General features: G+C 42.5%; 1 protein-coding gene across 1 annotated transcript; it reads right to left on the bottom strand.

Moving 5' to 3' along the window:
- Nucleotides 1–318: 318 nt before the first annotated feature.
- erap1b (endoplasmic reticulum aminopeptidase 1b) lies at nucleotides 319–21,441 on the bottom strand. Its single transcript, XM_052068815.1, has 23 exons — nucleotides 21,187–21,441; nucleotides 20,574–20,688; nucleotides 19,921–20,424; nucleotides 19,479–19,617; nucleotides 19,205–19,339; nucleotides 18,610–18,730; nucleotides 17,406–17,560; nucleotides 16,237–16,350; nucleotides 14,995–15,126; nucleotides 14,782–14,913; nucleotides 13,845–13,928; nucleotides 13,596–13,768; nucleotides 13,406–13,485; nucleotides 12,394–12,577; nucleotides 11,415–11,571; nucleotides 10,232–10,416; nucleotides 9,990–10,151; nucleotides 8,927–9,067; nucleotides 8,094–8,175; nucleotides 5,481–7,261; nucleotides 2,113–2,187; nucleotides 1,737–2,025; nucleotides 319–723 (listed from the first exon to the last, which is right to left on the bottom strand). The coding sequence occupies exons 3-20, from the start codon at nucleotides 20,397–20,399 to the stop codon at nucleotides 7,091–7,093; spliced, it is 2,826 nt and encodes a 941-aa protein (XP_051924775.1). The 5' UTR covers nucleotides 20,400–20,424; nucleotides 20,574–20,688; nucleotides 21,187–21,441; the 3' UTR covers nucleotides 319–723; nucleotides 1,737–2,025; nucleotides 2,113–2,187; nucleotides 5,481–7,090.
- Nucleotides 21,442–21,612: the final 171 nt, after the last annotated feature.

Genomic DNA, 21,612 nt, shown 5'->3' with positions numbered 1-21,612 from the left:
CAAATATGGTTCCTCGCCTGATAAAAGGGCGACTATCAGCTGTCCGCAAAAACTCTCAAGCAATTCCAGTCTAGTTCATTCCAGTTAGCCAGTATGAACTCATTGATGGTTCGTCTGATTATATTTGACCTCATTATTCGTTGGGACCGTCCAAACATTCTTCCTGAACTGCTTTTTTTTGTTTTTTTAAATGGTAATGTTAGAAAAAATATATATGGTTATTCATACATTCACTTGTGATCTTAGCAATATTTTATTGTACAACATGCACATATGACAATATATTATTCAACAAATATACAGGCTTTTTTGGGGGGGGGGTTGGAGCATACAAAATTATGGTTTTGCGCTTTGTTAGTAAGTAGACCAGCTACTTTGCTCTTAATATATATTTAGACAATTATTTGCTCCCAAAAAATACATGTTTAGCAAACTGTGAAATGAATTTCAGGTCATTCTAATGATGATGCCAATTCACCAGTGTCCATTATCTTTGCGTTCATTCTCTCCAAGGTCACACACGCACACACACACACTTTCAAGATAAAGTCCAGTGGCTCCAGTGAAATAATCGGACGTCTAGTCTGTCCATAAACCCGTCACAGCTGCAGGGCTTTATGGCTGCGTCGAAGATTGGACGGTGTCCGTGTGAGCCGGCGCTATTACGGCGTTCACGTTGTATTCAGTGTACGCTGGCGGCAAATCGTCGGGCTTAAAGCCCAGCTGGAACACAGAGAAAGGACAAAACCACAGTCACACACACGAGGGGAATGCTCAGTGACACATCACTCTGGATGTCCTGGTCGCCGGCCAATCGCAAGGCACATCGAGATAAACGTTCCCACTCGCATGCACAATTGAGTCTTCGATGAACCTAACATGCATGTTTTTGGAATGTGACGGGGAGCCAGAGTATAAAACCAAACACAAGCATGTGGGGAACTTGAAAATTCCACAGAGGCTGGCTTCAAACCCGGGATCTCCGACCTGTGAGGCAATGCCGACTGTGCCGCATAACTCAAGATGTACAGTACTGTATATTCAAATAAATCATACAATCTGAAAATGAGTGAAAGTATCTTACATACACCTCCCCATCCCCATCAGCTAACAAATGACCTGGTCCATCCTTGTTTCAAAAACTGCAATGTGGCCCTTGAATCCTAAATATTGCCCACACCTACAGTATGTTAGAACCTTAAGACCCTAATTCATCTTTTTCTTTTTTTTTTATTAGTTTAAATAACTCAGTTTTGTCTTGCCGCTTCTTTATTGCTGGTGTAATTCTGCAGTCTGCCACTAGATGGTGGCACATTTATGTTTGATGAAAATGAAAGCAGAAGAGTGAAAAAGGGAAGTATTTCAAGCTCAGCCTCGATTTTATTTCACCTGATTGAATTTCATCCCCGGTAATCTTGCTTTTTATTCCTACAGAAAACTGTGGGTTCATTATATAATGTACATTTTTGGGCATGATCGATGTCTATAATGAGATCAATTGTTTGAGAAAAAAATGGGATTTGTTGACTGGAAACAGAGGGATTGATAGACGAACAGTATATAATAGTTTTGTCTTATCTATTGCGTGCGCGCGCTCTCACTTTCTCCCTCTCAATATATTATGTTTTCAAATGTGCTTGTATTATTTTACAAGTGTATATAGAGACCTTAAAAAGGTGATATGAATGCTATAGAAACAGTACTTGAAAAGGGACATCAATTAAGCCAAGAATCACCTCGGTGTAGGACGGCGGAGGTCCACAGTAGCCTCCGGCAGTGTTGTACTGTGGTGGGGTCAAAATTTCTTGGCTGTACCGAGGTTGGTGTTGGTCTTCTTCCTGCTGCTGCTGCTGCGACAGTCTCCCATGAAAGGGGATGAAAAATATGGAAGGAGGGCGACCGTCATGCTCGGTCCGTCTCCACGCCTCCCTCTCGATCTCCTCCTCCCTCAGGCGGCTGCACGCCCTGCAGAAGGTGGTGCAGAACATGATGAGGAGACCGATGCCCAGGACGGCCAGGAAGATCCTTGGGAGGCAAATGGATTCGGTTTCAGTCACATGTTCGATTTGCGGCTTGAAACATCCTGAATCGTTTGCATGTGAATGGACTTACTCGAGAGCGGGGATGCTGCTGAAAGCCATCCTTCGAGGTCAACGAATGTGGATTGCAACAGAAGAGCAGTCAGACCTGAACGGGAGCAATTGCAGATTATTTAGCCTCCCTGATTCCTTTCCACTTAAAAAGTGTCTAGTTAATAAATACGTGCATGCTAAATCCTGTTTAACATTAATTATTAATTAGCACTGCGATTTATCCATTTTGTGTTTATATTACACTTAATTGAACGATGTTTGTTGTTTTTTCTTCTTTCTACCTACATTCTTGCTGCTGGAGGCTGTAAATTTCCCCAGTGTGGGACAAATAAAGGATATCTTATCTTATCTTATCTTATTATTCAAGTTCCACACTTCAGCAGTCATGCCTAACACGCTATGCCGCCAACTAAGTCGTAAATAGCTCGCGGCAGGTCAGTCAGGTGGAGAGACACTAGCGCGAGTCACTTGTGAGGCCTCAGTGCACAAACAATCTTTCTCCTTGAATTAGCATTATATGCTAATTCAGTTTGAATACCAATATGTAGATTCTATTTTTTCAGTAGCAGGTAAACTCATCAACCAAAAGCTGAGCTAGTGAAGCTAAACGGCGCTAACGGGGAATAATTTTCTTAAAAACGCAATGAAGAAAAGGCCTCAATCTTGACTGCTTTTGTTTGTTCTCTTACTCATCAATGAAATGCTACGCTAGCTAGTTCACTTACTCACCAATGAAATGCTATGCTTGCTAATAACTGGTCAGTGTGGGTTGCCTGGAAGGTGCTGTAATGATTTAAGAGCACATTTCAATATCTTGAATGGGTTCAAGTCATGTATTTTTATTGATGTATCTATGACATTGAGCGAGACATACTCCACCATATGGCGGAAGGTCGACTCACTTATGTAGATTTTATTTTTTCAGTAGCAGGTAAACTCATCAACCAAATGCTGATCTAGTGACGCTAAACGGCGCTAACGGGGAATAAATTTCTTAAAAACGCAATGAAGACAAGGCCTCAATCTTGACTGCTTTTGTTTGTTCTCTTACTCACCAATGAAATGCTACGCTAGCTAGTTCACTTACTCGCCAATGAAATGCTACGCTTGCTAATAACTGGTCAGCGTGGGTTGCCTGCAAGGTGCTGTAATGTTTTAAGAGCACATTTCAATATCTTGAATGGGTTTTCGTTGCTTATTACAAGTCATGTATTTTTATTGATATATGAGATTGAGTGAGACATACTCCACCATATGGCGGAAGGTCGACTCACCTGTGGCCATTCATACCACAGAATAATAGCTTTGTCTTCAACAAAACTCAAGACGAGCTAATCACTACTTCAGAATATATTCAGTACAGTACCTTTTGTGATATGTTTTATTGTACCTCAATAAAAGACACCAATGAGGAACAGAGTGTCACCCTATTTTAAGCAGTACAGTCTTATTTCCATCGCTGAAATCCGAGGCAGATCAACTCCCGCGAATCTTCCAACAACTGCATGATACACTTTGAACCACATGAATTTGTACGAGTTGCCATGATCTCGGAATGTGTGTGTGTGTGTTTTTTTTTACAACCCATCCATGTCATGATAAGCGTCTTTAGCGGGCAACCTGCTCTAACACAATACGGTTTACAGTCTACTTTTACAGTCCACCCGCACTGGTTGTCGCTGGTTCGGATTTCTTGCGTAAACATGTCGTCATGAATGACGGGGTCGTTGTAAAGATTCAAACTCCCTCCGTTTCACACTTGATTTTAAGAGTCAACTATTTGTTTTCAAATCTCCAAATGGTTGTACGCCGTCTTACCTCTGTGAGCTGGTAGCTACATGCTACCTCTCCATCCGTGCTATAGCTCATTTTTTAAAATTATATTCAGATTTCTCGGCGTACAACACAACAAGGATGAAATTTGAGCCTTTATTTTTAGTGTCTTAAATGTTTTTTGACTTGGCTTTAATGATGTTCCAGGAGCATCACAGTCAGAAAAAGGCTACAAAGCTACCAATCCTAAAACCTCTGAACAAATGACATCATAATCTGTCAGCCACGCTGCAATACGTTTCTTTTATAATCCTCCTCACTTGAACGTTTACACTGTGCTATCATCTACGGAACCCGCGGTACACTAATAGTCAAATGCCTGCATCTATGCACATTATCTACATATTTTTCTGGTGTACTCTGTTTTATATTGTCACTGTTTTGAATTTATGTACTTTGCCTAAACCCTTTTTCCCCCCTCTTTTAGTTTTCATCATAGGTAACACATAGCTAGTAACACGCTATGCTAAGTGCATTTCACTTGTTCCGAAATTATTTAATAAACAAAATACCAACCCTGGATAATAAGTCCATTACAAAAATACATTTTCACAAGAATCGAGAAATTTGAGAACAATTGATTGAAGCAAATGCAAAGGAAAACTTTTGTTGTGTTTCAGTGCCCATCGCGTTTCTGTTCGCTCCGACAGAAGACCGTAACCAAATTTTGCCACTGTGAGTATGTTACATCATTATACAAAAAATAAAAATGCAGTGACGCGTAATCTTTCAGTAGACACATGACACTATCACGAGCGGCTGAATCATCACACTGATTAGCGGACGGCATGACTGCATGCTGACAAAAATGACACCCAACCCAATGTCAACAGACATTTTTTGCAGCGGTCGTCAGTAGCTAAAGAGGGAGGTCGATTCTTTATTGGTCCCGTACGAAATTCTGTGACTCCGTAAGACGTTGGTCACCACTTTGCCGATCCGCCGTAAATGACAACGGTGGGTGTCGGTTCACTATTTGGCTGATCAGTTGGTCTGGTCTTTTGAATTTCGAATCCAGCCGTGACATAAAAATAGACACGACGCGTTATCACGAGCCTTATTGGCAGGTGTCCGAAACGCCACAAATGGCCTCACTCGGGACATTTCTTACACTTTACTGTAAAAGATTAAGAATAAGATGTGAACAGTTGATAGCGGCGCTGCAGATGTGAATAGCGCGGGTGAAATGTGCTTTTCGTTTTATTGTATTTACCTTGAGTTTGTAATTAACTTTCTTTACACAGAGGCTAAAGAGGGATCACGTGAGTGTGTCACGCCTTTTCGTGTGAGGTACATGGCACCTAATTTACTCTCTTCTCCCCCTAAAAAAAAAAGAACGATTTGCCAACGTACAGGATATATATAAACAATATTAAACATCAAAAGTTCTATTTCAATATATTTCATTAGCTTAGCCTTTTTTCGTTCCGGACCGAGTCCCATCTTCTCCATAAGGGCGGGAAAACCAAAACAACAAAAAAAACGTGAGCGCTCACAATTCTTTTCCATGCTGATATTTTTCGTTGTGGAATGAGGAGGTTCGGAGCTTCTTACCTTGAGTCGCAGTGACGGCCCCCCTCAGGTGTGGACTCAAGGGCTCAGTGGAGCAGGAGTTTTTCTGACTTGGGTGTGCTGCTGCCAGGGAGCGGCCCGCGGCCCGGTCTGTGCAAGGGTTAAGCGCAGAAAAAGAATGAATAAGGTTGACTTTCTAATGCAAGTTGAAGCTGGCACACACGGATACTGCAGATGTGCTGTTTTCTATTATAGTATCCGGTGCCTTTTATTGGTATGTGCCAAAGGTCTAGCGCAAGAATTTATGACGGCTGCAGAGGTTTTAAAGTAAACGCTACCGCCGGCCACGCCGTCTCTCCTCAGACCACATTAGACACAGTGAGGTCCTGTGGAGAATTTCTTGACACAAATCAACAGCTAAGCATTTTTTTCATGCATTAGGCAGATTTGTGGTAACAAGTATTATATGCTTCAGTGGATATAAAAAAGTCCACACAAATCAGGGGCGGTTTTAGAACTGTTTTACTCTGAAACGTACTTTGGACAAGAGAGATGTTTCCAATTCGGTTTGTTTGTGATGGTCAAAATAGGGATGCGATGAGTCAAAGTCAAATCAAATCTGAAGTGCATCTGTTTTTTTGTTAAATAATCCAAGTGACACAATGCAAGGTTTGCTTGATACGTTCATCAAGATTAAAAACAAGTGTATCCCAAAGGACATCTGGATTTCCTCATACATTGCAATATGCAAGTGGGTAAAAGTCTCATTTGAACGTCCTGCTGTCACAGGACGTTTCAATCAAATTAAACAAATCCCGGTTGTAATGGCGTGCAGATGTGATCGATACCCCGTATATCCATGAAAACAGCAGCAATCAACAGCAATGCTCAGGTTCTACAAAACCTGAAACACCAAGTCAACAGCATTAAAAAGTGACAAGTCGTATCAGAGTCATCAATGAACAAAAATAGCAGTGAATTAGCACAAAACAATAGCATTCATCGTCGTGAAGAAAATAAATATCAAAGGGATAGTTGGAAACGTGGACCTTAAAGCCATTTTCCTAACCGCTTATCCTGTTCAGGATCGGGAGGCCTATCCTTGATGACTTTGGTTAAGAATGGAATTACACAAGGCACATACAGACAAAAAAAAAAGTAGTCACACTCCCATTCACACTGATGGATGATGTAGAACAGAGTAGAGTAAGCACAGATTACCATGAGAGGGTCCACACAAGGACGGGGAGCACCCCAAGGGTCAGTGTTTCACCCATGAAACATTTAAAGTAAAAAAAAAAACCCAAAAAACCCTCTCTCAAAGGACAAAAGCATTTTGACCTCTTTGGCACACAACATTGAGAAAAACACATGGACTTCATATTGAGAAACTCCTGGGGTCAACCCAAAAGTCGTAAAATAACAGTTCATAATAAATTAAAACCCAAATGAAAATCAGTTGAAGACATTTCGGTATGATCTTGAAGCTTGTGAATTATGTAACCCAAGGACAACTTGGCACAGACTGACATCACTAAGATGTTTCAATAAAACATGTGGAAGCTTCTCCCCTAAATGCGACCCACCTGTCCCCCAAAATATTACATTTTGGGTAAGAAATCTAAAAAGTGTCTTTTTTTTCCACCTCCCTCTTACAAGTCCTCATGAGTAAACCTGGTCGTCCGTTTTTTCAGCCAGGACTGCAACACGGAGAAGTTGGTTTCGCCCCAGCGAATGTTCTCACGGATGGCGTCATAAGTCTGCTGGATACATCGCATCTCGGAGCCCATCTCCACCGTAAGAGAGCTGAAGAACTTCTCCACCTGAGTACACCAAGACAAGTGATTCACCAAAGCACAGCGGTAGATGACAAAGTTCTCGAGATGCAATTTTCCATGAAAAATACGACCAGCAAGTCTCAATTGGATGAGACCAAAGCCATAATATGTATCCAAATTTACCTGAGCAGTGGTCCTCAAACACTGGTCAAGGGAAATGGTGCCAGGCAACACATGGTGAGGAAATACACTTTTTGGGAGTTTAATTTATCGTATTTTTTGCACTCTAAGGAGCTTCGAAGTATGGGGTGCCTGATACTCAATGAATGGCCTATTTTAAAACTGTTTTCACATACAGGGCGCACTGCATTATAAGGCGCATCGAATCAAAGCTACAAGAGTGGCCGCCATTGTGTTATGCATCCACTAGATGGAGCTACACTAAAGGGAATACAACACAATACAGTTTTATCGCTATAGGGCTTTACAGAACATTTAAAATACTAAGGCCAAGAAATCAGAATATTGAGTCATATATAAGGCGTGTCAGATTATAAATCGCACTGTCGGCTTTTGAGAAACTTGAATGCTTTTAGGTGCGCCTTATGGTGCGGAAGATATGGTCAATTTCTTTTGACCACATCAGCCTTAAGAACTCTGATTAAAAAAAGAAGAAAAAAATCCATATTGTACTGGACCTACTGAATACGCATAAAAAATAAAATACATTTTTTTTTAAAAAGAGGCCTACAACAGTGCTAACTGACATCACCTCGGACAGCACTTTGACACAGACCTTATATCAGTAATTGTGCTATTTTTTAAAAATGTGTTAATTGTGGATTCTTACAAGACAATAAAGCGCGGATGCACTCACCGACGATAGCATTGTCTTGGTGGAGTACAGGTCGGTCACGCCCTTCACCATGCGCGCTATGGAGGAGGAGCCAACTTCAAACCTGCAATATCGGTTCATAGAGGTCAATTATTTGATGATCTTAGAACATATTTCTTATATTTACCGGCAAGTATACAACTGCCCCTGAAACAGATACCCAAAGAAACTTGGACTGTGGCGATTTGTTGCCAGAGTCCCTTACACTGCATTCACATGACTGACGGGTAGTTTTTTAAAAACAAAGAGTAGTACAACTAATCAAATTCAAATTGGGATTGCAATGTTAGCAGAGTGCAATTGTCAAATCGCAAACGCTTCTCAGGGAGGATTTAATTTTTCACACTCACACACACACATTTTATACGAGATAAGATTATTGTTAAAAAATGATTGCTCGTGTCTGTTAAAAAAAAATCAAATAAAAAAGGGAAGAGGAGCTTATAAAAAATAATTGCATATTAAATCGGAATAGTGAAAGGATTTTTCGCAATTCAATGATTTTTCTAAATAGTTCAGACTTAACCCAGAGTGTCAAAATCATTTATGACACAAAGAAGCTCATTGGACGTCCCGGACCTGACCTGATTTCAGTTCACTCAGCAATTTAGTGTTGGCTATCATTCAAAAAAAATGATAACACTTCTTACCTAATAGAGCCTGAGAGACTTTGGAAATCAGACGGGCACAAGTAAGACGCCGGCCGACAAGAAAGTAGTACACATGTCGACACTTGTCCCATTTGCGGTTTAGTTTTGTGATAACAAAAGTATCTTGTACCATAAACGTCACTCATGGCGCGGCTTATGACTGACTTTTTGATCAGGGTCTGCCAATTGGCTCGGAGGAAGTCCCACGCTAGTCTGTGGCCTCGGGGGTTCCTGCTGACAGAGACCAACAAGTGTGGCAGGTCTTGAGTTTTAATCACCTCGCCGAGGAGACTCTGCTCCAGGATCCTGCAGAGGAAAGAAGAGGAGACCCACTTCTTTTGAAAAAAAGGATTCCCCACTCTTGAGGAAAAAAAGTGAAATGTGAAGGAGAGAATGAAGGCAGGTGGTTCTTTTTTTTGGGGGGGGCGGGGGGTTGTTCACTAAAATTATTCAAGGTGTGTCTGGTGTCATAAGATTTTCCAAAACATTTTATAATACTTTTTAACATGGATTTAAAGTCATTTACATTGAATTGGTACGTTTTTAATATTTATTCGTTCATACGATTCCTTCTGATTAAAGGGGGCGGGGGGGGGGGGCATATTATAGGCAAGTACAGAAAAAAATGCTTTTTGTGAGTGATTTTAAAGGAGGAGGGGGAACATATTATACAGGGGGGGTTATTCAAGGGATTTTATGGTAATCCTTTCAGAAGAACCAAACCAAAACAGTTTGAAATAAATACAAACAACAAATGAATTGGATAAATAAGTCATATATGTATCCCCATTTGCTTCACCTTGAATCATTTAGCATTTTTCAATCATCCCCCCCCCCATTTCCCATGTTCTAACAGGGGTGTCAAACTCATTTTGGGCGCGGGACACATTTTAGTTACCGTTTCACTTGGTGGAAACATGTCAAGAATAACGGTTTATTCACCTGTTGTTTAAGTTTTTATCATGACGGGTTTGGCAACAAGAAAATGCTTAGAATATATCTTTTTTTTTTTAATTACATATAAGAATTTAAAATTTTGATCGAGATTTTAGAAAGGATCATGGAAGTCGACACGTTTGAGCTGCTGTCATGGGCCACCTAAAATTATGTGGTGGGCCAGATCTGGCCCCCAGGCCTCAAGTTTAACACCCATGTCCTGATATAATGTCCTAATTGTACTGAGGCGAACGGGACAGCCGCAATGCAGCGTCCTTGTTAGCATACGCACCACTTGAGCTTTTGACGCAACGGGCTGCTCGCCAAGGCAATCCTGATGCGGGTCTGAACGGACATTTGCAAGGCCCGGCGGTGAAACTCAAACAGGAAGTCCCACCCTTCCTCTGTTTGAGCCCCGACGGCATACACGGCCAGGGTGACGTCGACGGGGAGGCTGAGAAGCGGAGACATCTTCAATTCCCTGCATCAGACATCATCATCATCGCTCCAACGTGAGGGAATGCCGGCTCTGACCTCATTTGGCCATCCGAGTCCCTCCACATGTTGAACAGGTGCTTGGCTTTCGTCACACAAGGGGTGTAGTTCCTGACACAGGCGAACACCAGCAGGGAGCTGCGCAGCGTTCGCTCCGACGCCGAACCGGAATCGTCCCAACTCTGACTGTCAATCAAGTGCTTGAACAAGTCCAGCATGAAACTCTGTGGGGGAGGGGGGAGACAAGGAAAAAATGAACTGCACGACTTGGTTGGTACAAGCAGAGATGCTCACTTTTGATTTAGTCTCAACTAGTCGGACGTCTAAAACAGGCCCTTCTTGAAATCCGTGGGTCTGAGGATCCTTTACATACAGGGAAGATATCCAGACCTCCATAATCAGGGGATGCACTTTTTTAAAAACGATATGGCACAATTTATTACTGCCTCTAGGTTTCAATGCCAGGTGAGGGACTGTAAATAAAAGGCAGCAAGCAGATAATGATATGACACAATGTCATATGACACCAGAGTATTGCGCTACTGGATGTGACTGTCAAAATGTTGCGCAAGAATTGCGATGAGCCTGAACATCGGAATGGATCTGGATAAAAGCCGAGCGGCGGTGGTTTCTACAAGTTGGAGACGGAGAACAATGCTGAGGAAGTGGAGGTTGGAGACAAAAACAGGAATGATCGTTTCTAGATCAAACCGAGGTCATTCGGAACTCATTTAGAAAATATTAGGGGGGGAAAAAAAGTAGGAACGAGTTACAATTTGAAGGTGTTCATCAGTTAGCGTAGCAAAAGGAGGAAACTTGCCAGTTGGGCCCAAATTGGACATTTCACCGAGGGGTGTGATCACTTTTGTTGCCAAGAGTTTCGACTAGGCCCTGACCAATTTAATCGGCAAATATTAGCTCTTAAAAAAAAAAAATTGGTCTCAATTTTCCCTAACATTAAAGGCTATCAAGAGCTAATTGACAATATTTTCAAGCTGTAAGTGATTTAATTTAACAGTAATTGCACTCAGAGTCAATCACTGCTTCACAGCCTCTAACAAAAGGTTGCAGAACCATTCAGGCGCCAAATCAAACCAGTCATGTGACATTTCAACTCTACAGATTCTTAGTTAATTATCATTGGATGTGTTGTGTCAGACGTCTGTTTCCCAACCAAGAAAAGGAGCAGTCGTTTGACTTTGGATGGTAAAACTCAGTTCACCTTCATGCTGTCTTCGAGAAGACCAAGTTCCCTCCTTTGTATCAGTTTGTAGATGGGTAGGAGCTCTTGAAAGCCCTGAGTCACTGATATGATGTCGGTCTCCTTGGAGAGATATGCGGTCAGGTCCAGAGCTGTTTCCAGGCCCAGCTTATTGATACTGCAACATGCACATTTCCAAAACAAAAAAAAAAAAGAAAAAGGCGTGTAAAAGCCATGAAAATACAATCCTCGTATTCGCTATTAACAAGGACTTTGAGACAGCACGGGCTACGCAGCCAATTTTAAAATTTATTTATTTTCCCTACCTATATACTTGCGGTCAAGGCACCCCCCCCCCCAAAAAAAAAAAGTCAAAATAAGGGGTGCCCAACCAGGACTGCTTCCAAGGCGAAAAAAATATATATAAAAAATTATGACATGACAGGAAGTCAGTGTTAGCAGCTTCGCGACTTTGGCGCTTTATTTAGCGAGTATTCCGACCCTCTCGAGCGACTATTTTTTCAAACCAGTGACTCGTGAAAATCTAGCAACTTTTTTCTGGTGTCATTGGAGACTGTTGGAGTCTGTGACATGAAAGCACGTTGTTAAGCCTGTTCTCAATGAGCAGCGCCTGGTGCCGCTGTGGCCCCTCCCCCCAAATGAAGCCGCTGCTGGCCGATCCCGCGAGGTTTACAGTCAGGGCTGGATGTAAGTGGAAACTTTTCTTTGTCTAAAATAAACCAAAAAAAATGATATCGTATCTGGTTTCTTTTTCTGTTTGGTTCATATTAAGGTCAGTTACGGCTATTGCTCATCATGCACATTAGTGTGTGGGGTTGCGATGTTGACACTGGACTGGTAGAGCTACGGAGGTTGGCTGCTTGGGGGACAAAAAAGGTTGGGCACCCCTGCCCTAAATGTATTGTTGCCTTTTTGCAAAGTCCAAAAAACAAACTCAGTCACTGAAAGAAATAACGCATCGCTCTCGACGTTTACCAACCTGACGAGCCGGAAGACGTCATGGATGAGGCTGGCTCGGTCCTTGCCGCTCAGCGCCGTGTGGTTGTTGTGCAGCAGTTTAATCATGTTCTTCCACCCCTGTTTGCCGTAGTGAACGACGTAGTAGCCGCTCATGTCCACGTTGAACTTGATCCAGTCCACGTCGTTGGGAATGCGAAAGAGATCTGTGGACCGGGAGCTACAGTCAACCCAAATACTGGACACAAGCCCGTTTTTCACTGCAAGCGAAGGTTCAGCAACAAGTGCAAAACACAAACATAATATTTTAAGCTCGGTTATATTGTTAAAAAAAAAATCAAGAAAAACAAGGAGGCCACTGACCAAAATAAATAAATAATCATCTCCATTAATATTCTGAAAGTTTAAAGTAAATTCTCCCTAATAAGTAAATTCTCCCTAATAATCAAGTATTTGGATAAAAATTAAAAAAAAATAAAAAATATATATATAGGGCGGCCCGGTAGCCAAGTGGTTAGCACGTCGGCTTCACAGTGCAGAGGTACCGGGTTCGATTCCAGCTCCGGCCTCCCTGTGTGGAGTTTGCATGTTCTCCCCGGGCCTGCGTGGGTTTTCTCCGGGTGCTCCGGTTTCCTCCCACATTCCAAAAACATGCGTGGCAGGCTGATTGAACACTCTAAATTGTCCCTAGGTGTGAGTGTGAGTGCGAATGGTTGTTCGTTTCTGTGTGCCCTGCGATTGGCTGGCAACCGATTCAGGGTGTCCCCCGCCTACTGCCCGGAGACGGCTGGGATGGGCTCCAGCACCCCCCGCGACCCTAGTGAGGATCAAGCGGTACGGAAGATGAATGAATGAATGAATAAAAAAATATATATTTTCGCATAGTTAAAGACTACACATTTCATTTTTAGATAATCAATTTATTCTTGACTTCCTTATTACGGTTTCACAGAGGAAATGGAGCCCGCGACAAAAAAAAAAAAAATTGACACCCGTGTGGTCAAGTGAAAAAAAAAAAAAAAAAAACCACTTACCTACTGCAGTTCTCATCAGGTGGTAGTGTGTTGTGGCAGAGTCACTCGTCTTGTATGTGAGTGGAATCTGCCAAATGGGCCTAAACATCACAATTGAAAATTAAAATTGTGCAGTTTGACCCTAATGAGGATAAGCAAAAATGAACGGGTGGATGGATAGTATTTATGATTATTTTTTTGTTTTGTTTACGTTTCCGTTTCCACAAGGGCTTTAGTCGTGGCGGGCTCTGGCTCCGTCATCAGGTAATGCTGCTGGGTGAGAATTAGCTTGCGCGATTTCAAGTCGATGTTGACTAGCGGGAAGCCCTTCTGTAGCGTCCACGTGTCCATGACGGTCTTGATGTTCAACTTCTCGCCATCGTACTGTTTGATGGGCCACACGAGGCACAAATCAGTCCACAAGGTGCCCATCACACCCATGACATTTTCAAGCACGTACGTTTTCTCCCGATGGGAGGATGCGTTTTGAGCAGAATTCTTTCTGTTTTGTTGGCGCGCCTGGCAGATCATTCAGATTGCAAACCTGTGCGAGAAGAGAAGCTCGATGAGGAGCGAAGGGTTTGCATCAGCGTTGTTGAATTCAAATGACCTTGAGGCTCTGAACAATCTTGAAAGATGATATATCCCATTCATTTCGTTTTATAGGTTAGGACCAAATTCAATGCAAACATGGTGGGTCAGCATTCTGCTGTTATGCTGCACAGAAATGCAATAAGATCTCAATAGAACTGAAGTTGTCCCCAAATGGTGTTAAATCAAGGTTAAAAATGAGGCTTCGCCGCGCACCATACCCATGACTAAGGTCTTTTCGAGCATTTCAACACTTCAACAAAAAAATGTCCCAAACAAAAAAAGCGTGAACATAAGTCAGTAGGTCATAAGTGGCTGTATCACTTTCCATGTGACGTAAAAAAAAATGATATGTAAGTATGTGGACAGCACTTCTTCAGCTCTAAACTTACTAAGACACTAAATTAAAATGTAAAATGTACACAATTATATAATAAAGAAAAAAAACAATTAAATCTTGTAACTAAAATCTGGCAGCTTTTTTTTGTTTTGTTTTGTTTTGTTTTGTTTTTAAGTTGTTTGTTTTCAGTTCTCAGTGAGAGAGGACACGTGGCAATATGAAAAAACGGCAGCATCCAGAAAAAGACCAAAAACGTCATGTTTTTTCCATAAAGCAATAAGCAGTCTATAATGTTGTATCAATAAATAAACAAATAAAAATAAGCACGCAGAAATGGGAAAAGGAACCGGACGCTAAGGTCTCAACTTCTCACTAAGGTGCAGTCATTTGTTGTTTTTCACAGAGGATAAAGAATATATAAAACTACAATTTCGGGGCATTGTCCTCAGATACATGAATGACTCACATTGGTCAGGCTCTCCCACAGGTGGCTGTTGGCGGTGTTTTTGTAGCTATAGCGCTTCAGGTAGCGGAGGATGCCAACCTCGAACACGTCAGGTGTCAGGAAGTTTTTCAGCATGTTCAGAAGGCACGCTCCCTGAAAAAGGAGCAAACCGCATTCAACAAAGAACCACACGTTGATCGAGGATGCTGGCAACGGGGGGTAAAAAAAACTTACCTTATCGTAGGACACTTTGTCAAACATTTCCTGGATCTCGGTGGGGTTTTCCACAGCGGTGGAAACCGGGTGGGATGAACGGAGACTGTCGACCTCCATGGCTGTGTAACACTTGCCCAAGAATAAGTCGTTCTGAGAGGAGAGAGCCTTGTTGGTGGGTTTTGTACAGCAACGGTCCCCAACCCAGGGCCCGCGGACCGGTGCTGGTCCGTGGGTCATTTGGTAGCGGGACGCACAGAAAGAATAATAATAATAATAATAATTCATTCATTCATCTTCCATACCGCTTGATCCTCACGAGGGTCGCGGGGGGTGCTGGAGCCCATCCCAGCCGTCTTCAGGCAGTAGGCGGGGTACACCCTGAATCGGTTGCCAGCCAATCGCAGGGCACACAGAGACGAACAACCATCTGCGCTCACACTCACACCTAGGGACAATTTAGAGCGTCCAATCAGCCTGCCACGCATGTTTTTGGAATGTGGGAGGAAACCGGAGCACCCGGAGAAAACCCACGCAGGCCCGGGGAGAACATGCAAACTCCACACAGGGAGGCCGCAGCTGGAATCGAACCCGGTACCTCTGCACTGTGAAGCCGACGTGCTAACCACTGGACTACCGGGCCGCCCTAATAATAATAATAATAATAATAATGCATTTTATTTAAGATAAGATATCCTTTATTTGTCCCACACTGGGGAAATTTACAGCCTCCAGCAGCAAGAATGTGGGTAGAAAGAAGAAAAAACAAACACCGTTCAATTAAGTGTAATATAAATACAAAATGGGCGGGTGTAACAGTCTCTGGCTGAAGGAACTACCTAGTGCTGTCAGGGCGGGCTGGAGAGGGTGGGAGGGACTGTCCATCATAGCTTTTAGCTTAATTAGCATCCTTCTGTTGCCCACCTCCTCCAGAGTGTCAAGGGAGCAGCCCAGGACAGAACTTACTAAATTTACTGTATAAGCGCCTTTCAAAACACCCAAGGACGTATAGCCAAGTTACATTACTTCTATTTTATTTATTTCGGAATTTGAAAAATGTTTTATTTTGAAATAAATCCGTTTACAGTGTGTCACTCTTGCCGCGGGTCAAGGCGCGCTTCTTGGTCATGTGATAGGTGACTGCTAAAATGAATCCCATGAGCTACCAAGACGAGTGAAAAAACGAAAAACGAAAAAAGAAGAGGAGCCTACGACTGTCAAGAAAGAGAAGGCCACATGTAATAGACGGTATCACTCTCTCACCACTCGGAACTGCGGGTAGGTGGCGTTGACAGCAATGAACTCCATGAATTTGGCGAAACCCTCGTTGAGCCACAAGTCATTCCACCACTCCATCGTCACCAGGTTGCCAAACCACTGCACACAGAAGACAACGGGAGATTCTCATATAACAGGACGGTGCATCGAAAAAGCTTGCACCCTTGATCAAATGCCAGGTGATGTGAACATTTTTTTTTGGGGGGAAACAAAATAGAGAATATTTCTTACAGAAGAAACCATGTGAAGCTTAAATAACCTAATGTGAACCTTCTTGTTGGGTTTTATTTCTTCTTATCGAGCGACAGACAAAGTCCTATGATTGCTGAGTCATTTTAGAACAGACCCGTGGGCTATTCATTTACTCATTGTTCCCACTGGCACCGTTTTTTTTTTTTTAATTCTTTACAGACAATGCAACAGTAATAACGCAGGCATCCGTGCTTCTTTTGTTTTCCTCTCTCCCTCTCTTTCTTTCCTTCGGACGTAGCTGCTCAGCCCTCCCCATTCTGAGGAGGAAGGTGTGGAGGAGAAAATTAATTGAAGACAATTCTTTTTTTTTTTAAAGAAGAGCTCTTGACATGTGTCATCCTGTATTGATGCTTATTGAGCTCTGACGCCTTAAAAGCACAGTAACGCATCAAACCGGTAATCGGCCCATACCTAGTCTAATGAGATCTACAGGTCAATAGGTCACACGTTGATGGTGTAAAAAAGTTTTGAAATGGTTGATCCACCCATCCATCCATCCATGCGTCCATTTCCTAATCCGCTTATCCTCACAGGGGTCACGGAGGTGCTGGAGCCCATCCCAGCCATCTTGGGGACGCAGACGGGCAACACCCTGAAGTTGGCTGCCAGCCAATCGCAGGGCACATGTAGACAAAGAACCCTTCCCAATCACCGTCACGCCTAAAGACAAATTAGAGCTTGCCATTAAACTGCCGTGCAATGTTTTTTGGAATGTGGGAGGAAACAAGATGACCCGGCGAAAAACCCACGCAGGCATGGGGAAACTGCTCATGGGAAGGCTGGTCTCTTTGTTTTTGAAATGACTGGCACTTAAACAAGGGGTGCGTCGACTTTTTGGGATCCGCCGTCAATGTGACAAGTGACGTCTCCTTGCGATGTGTGTTGCGTCGCGGCGCTCTTGCCTGGTGCGCAAGCTCGTGAGCGATAATCTTGGCGATGTGCACTTTGTCAGTGACGGAGGATTTTTCAGGGTGGAAGAGAAGGGCCGACTCCCTGTAGGTGGTCAGGCCCCAGTTCTCCATCGCTCCGGATTGGAAATCGGGAATAGCAGCCAGGTCTGCTGGGAGCACAAACAGACATGGAAAGGAAATGCACAACCTTTACAACGCCTACACACAGGCTGCATCGCTTCAAATGTCAATATCCGAGTAACGCCGAAGCAAACGAGATGAAACATAAAATACAGTGATCCCTCGCTATTTCGCGGTTCGTTTATCACTGATTTTTTCAAACATTCATCAATTTTATTTTTTTTAAAGTCTGCAAAAATCCGTGTCTAAGTGTGTGTGTGTGTGTGCGCGCTCTGCCCACGTGGGGCTTTTTAAAAAATATATATATGTTAATTGGTAGCTACTTCACGGATTTTTGTTTATCGCGGGTGGTTTTGGTCCCCATTAACCATGATAAACGAGAAATCACTGTATTGATCAAAATTCCAATCACATTTTCAGGCGGATAAAACTTCACTTTATGTTCTTTGAAGGGTACTGTGACACGCTGCTTGTTTTTTCCTTTATGAATTTTTGTACCAAATCCGCTTTTCAGTTGGTGTGTATTCACGCGAGCTTTGTTCAAGCATTTCCTAACACACGGAATGCCATTTTACAGCAAGTAAATGTCATTCGACACCCTGCGGAAATAAAAATAGGAAAGCCTTCAAGGAATTTACATTTGCGTTGAACGATATTTAGCTTAATGAGACGCATCTTAAAAATTGAGATGGTTCAAATGAGTAATGGCCATGTTATTAGATGAGACGATGTCAAGTTTTTGGTGGCACCCTGTACGACGCGTTTTGAAATGATTCTTTCCATTTAACTGCTGGTGACATATACACAAAAACATCAACTAGTAACCACTCCTCTAACCACGATAAAATAAACTAGAAATAGTCCACAAAGACCAAGGAGACCAAGATGACCAAGTTCCTTGTGAGTTAAAATTGTTGTGGATGATTATTGAATCCGAAAACACCAACTATATTTGATCCAATAAGTTTGAGGCGGCCAGGGTATGAACAATGTCGCCGATTTGCATATGAGACTGAAATGTTACGCCATGTCACGTTCCCATCATCCATTGTCAAATACTGAACAACGTGTTCACCCTGTTTGGGAAGTGGGTAAGGGATGTTGAAGTAGTCGTCGTAAAAGTCGAGCAGCTTCACGGCGGCGTCCAGCGCGAAGTCCGTCTGGTTGATTTTCTCAGCTACGGCGTAGACGGAAATCTGGTGGCAATCAGGAATGCATGCGTCAGTCTTTGCTCCAAGCGTTTCTGCGTAATGCTAAAAGTCGGGATGCTAACATTCGAGGATGTAAATGGAGATTTGTTGAACTGAAACGTTCAAATCATCTTTTCACATTGAATTTAATTGAAGTCGAAATTCCAGCCACCCAGCCCACAAAAAAAAAGTTTGATTTTTTTTTTTAAATGAGAAAAGTAGTACTGTATAAAATTGTACTTTATCAAAACATACAGTAACATTATTAAACAGTTTTTGACACATTTTTAAATCCGATTTAATAGACATTGTGCTGGTGGTGCTGGTGTGCGCGCATGCATGGCAACCTAGCGGCTGTTTAATACGGGCACTCGGATATACGGGAAGATGGTCACGGAAAATATGCCAGCGTGTTCTTGTTCTCTTACTAGTTCTGAAGATTGCGGCAAAATGCCGAGTCTGATTGGAACGGCACCTCACCTTGACGCCATGTTGGGTCGTCTTGCTGACGGAGTGGAAGTCAGACACGATGAAGGCGACCAAATACGTGCTCATCTTTACCGTGGTGGCAAAGTGATCCTCAAACACATTTCCGGGTAACGCCACTGTTTTTATCTATGAGGTAACAGATATAGAGCAACATATTGTATAGCAACAGTGACAAAACTTGAGGAACAAGTGGTGTCGGTCCACATTTAAAAAAAAAAAATCTGAAATAGTAAGTGGTGAAATAGTCGAAATGATCGGAGAGTACCTTGGGCATATTGGAGATGGCGATATGTCGTGCCTCGCGTACAATGGAGATGGTGAAGTTGGCTTTGAAGGCGGGTTCATCAAAACAAGGGAAGGCTGTTCGAGCAAACGTGGCTTCAAACTGCGTCGATGCCAGAGTCCTAATAACGACGACAAACAAAATAGACAAGATGAGAACGAGAACACAGTCAAGAATCCACCTCCCAACCCAAAAAAGTGCCGGGGAAAATAATTATCATACAGTTAAATAAATCCTAATGGACTAAGTATATAAAACAATCAAATGTTCTGCCTATAATTTAGGATTGGATTATTCTGCCAATTATCGGAATCCATATCAGTTATAAAAGGATCCGTATTGGTCAGGGCCAACATATCACCATTCCAAAGCCCCACACCCCCCACCCCAAAAAAGGGACTGAAAACCATATATTAAGGCTTACCGGAGCTCCCCGCTGCTGGTGCGGTAGCTGCTCTTATAAAAACCGTGGAAGCTGTCCGAGAGGTTTGCGGCAAACTCCATATGAACCTCGTAGTCCCGCCCTTTGGGGATCACCTCGTGTGAGAGCAGGGCAAGCTGCTGGTAAACAGAATTCTCGATAACCTCAAGAGACCTCGACCCCTCGGGCGTCTTGAGCTTCACGTTGAAGGTCTTCAAGTGCTTTGCATGTAAAATGATGGCTTTGGTCTCTTCGAGTACATCCAGCTGGATGCGAACGACTCCGGTGAAGCTGAGAGTGGTCAGGTTGGGGTGAATTGTTAGGTCGTAGTGCACAGGTACGACCGTTTGGGGCAGTCTCATATGAAGCCAGGGGAACGGCTGAGCACTGTTGACGTCACGCCAGTTTAAATGTGGAAGCTGTGCCCCCAACGCCTGGCCGAGGTAAAGAAAGACCACCAAGCAGAGAGGAGCCACTAACATGGTGGCTGTTGAAAAATGAACCCACCTGTTGTAATAAAAATCAACCACAATCACACAAGAAATGCGTTACCGGTCTTTTTGTTTTTAAGGATTAAAATGAATATGTGACAAAGTGAGTAATGTTTTTTTTAATTGCTCTGAGCTGAAAATTTGAGCAGAGTTGAGATCAATTACCTGACGGTGAAATGAGGTTGGGTTCAGGAATGTCTGTGTAAATGATAATTGTCTCAAAACGGGGCTAGGGTGTTGTCGATCTTATGGTCAGATAAAGCTCCAGAACCCTTCGACCCTGAAAAGGAGTGTCGTAAATGAATCAATGGATTAGAACAAGGATATTAATATAAATATCATATAATATAATCTCAATATCTACCAGTACCGCCAAGGAACCCAGCCATACAAACACCGTCAAAGAAATGAACGTTTAATTTTAGAACGATCGTCCCACCGTCAATGATTTCAAGTTTCCTTGTTGCTTCTAGTTATTTGTGCGTGACTGAGTAGCCAGCTGCAGTGGCACAAAATGTTAACGACAAAAAAAAATACTAATAATAATACAGTCACGATGATTAACGCAGTTTTGCATGAAGGCTCGCTTCATTCATGATCGTCTTTTGACGGATGCGATAAGCGTAAACTATTTCCGCAAGTATTTAGTGTTCAGCATTAATATGAATAAGCCGTTGTCAAATGTAACCGATAAGGTTCTACAACACCAACTCTTTATTACTTTTTACACCGCGATACTTAAATACACTTAAATCAGAGTCAATACAAATTGTGTTACCGTTTCGATTTGGACGCAGTCGCTCCACTGAGTAGAGGTAGAAAGAGCAACTGAAAGCGCCGCGAACGGGCTGACAGAGCAAATGCATGCTGGGAGAATTCAACTTGTCCTTCTCATCAAATATCACCAAGGCGGTCTTCTAGGAGCAGTCTAACACTTTAAATTGGTAAAATAATATTGTTTTAAATCCCACGGTGTGTCTCTCCTTGGTTACGCGTGGTATTTGTTTGTTTTTTTTTGTTTGGTTATGCAATACCCGTAGTGACCACAGGAAGTAGCACTGCTCTGGTAAGAGGAAGTAGAGGTACTTTGTCAGAGTAAAAGTAGTAAACATCCGAGAGTATTTTAAAAACACTTTTATTTTATTTACATGTAAATAAGATATAAAAGTAATTAAATCTTAAAATACATAAAAAATAACATTGA

The sequence above is a fragment of the Hippocampus zosterae genome, chromosome 6 (genome assembly GCF_025434085.1).
Source record: "Hippocampus zosterae strain Florida chromosome 6, ASM2543408v3, whole genome shotgun sequence".
In the NCBI taxonomy this organism is placed as follows: Eukaryota; Metazoa; Chordata; class Actinopteri; order Syngnathiformes; family Syngnathidae; genus Hippocampus; species Hippocampus zosterae.
The sequence above is the reverse complement of the archived record's forward strand: the minus strand, read 5'-3'. Positions and strand labels throughout refer to the sequence as shown.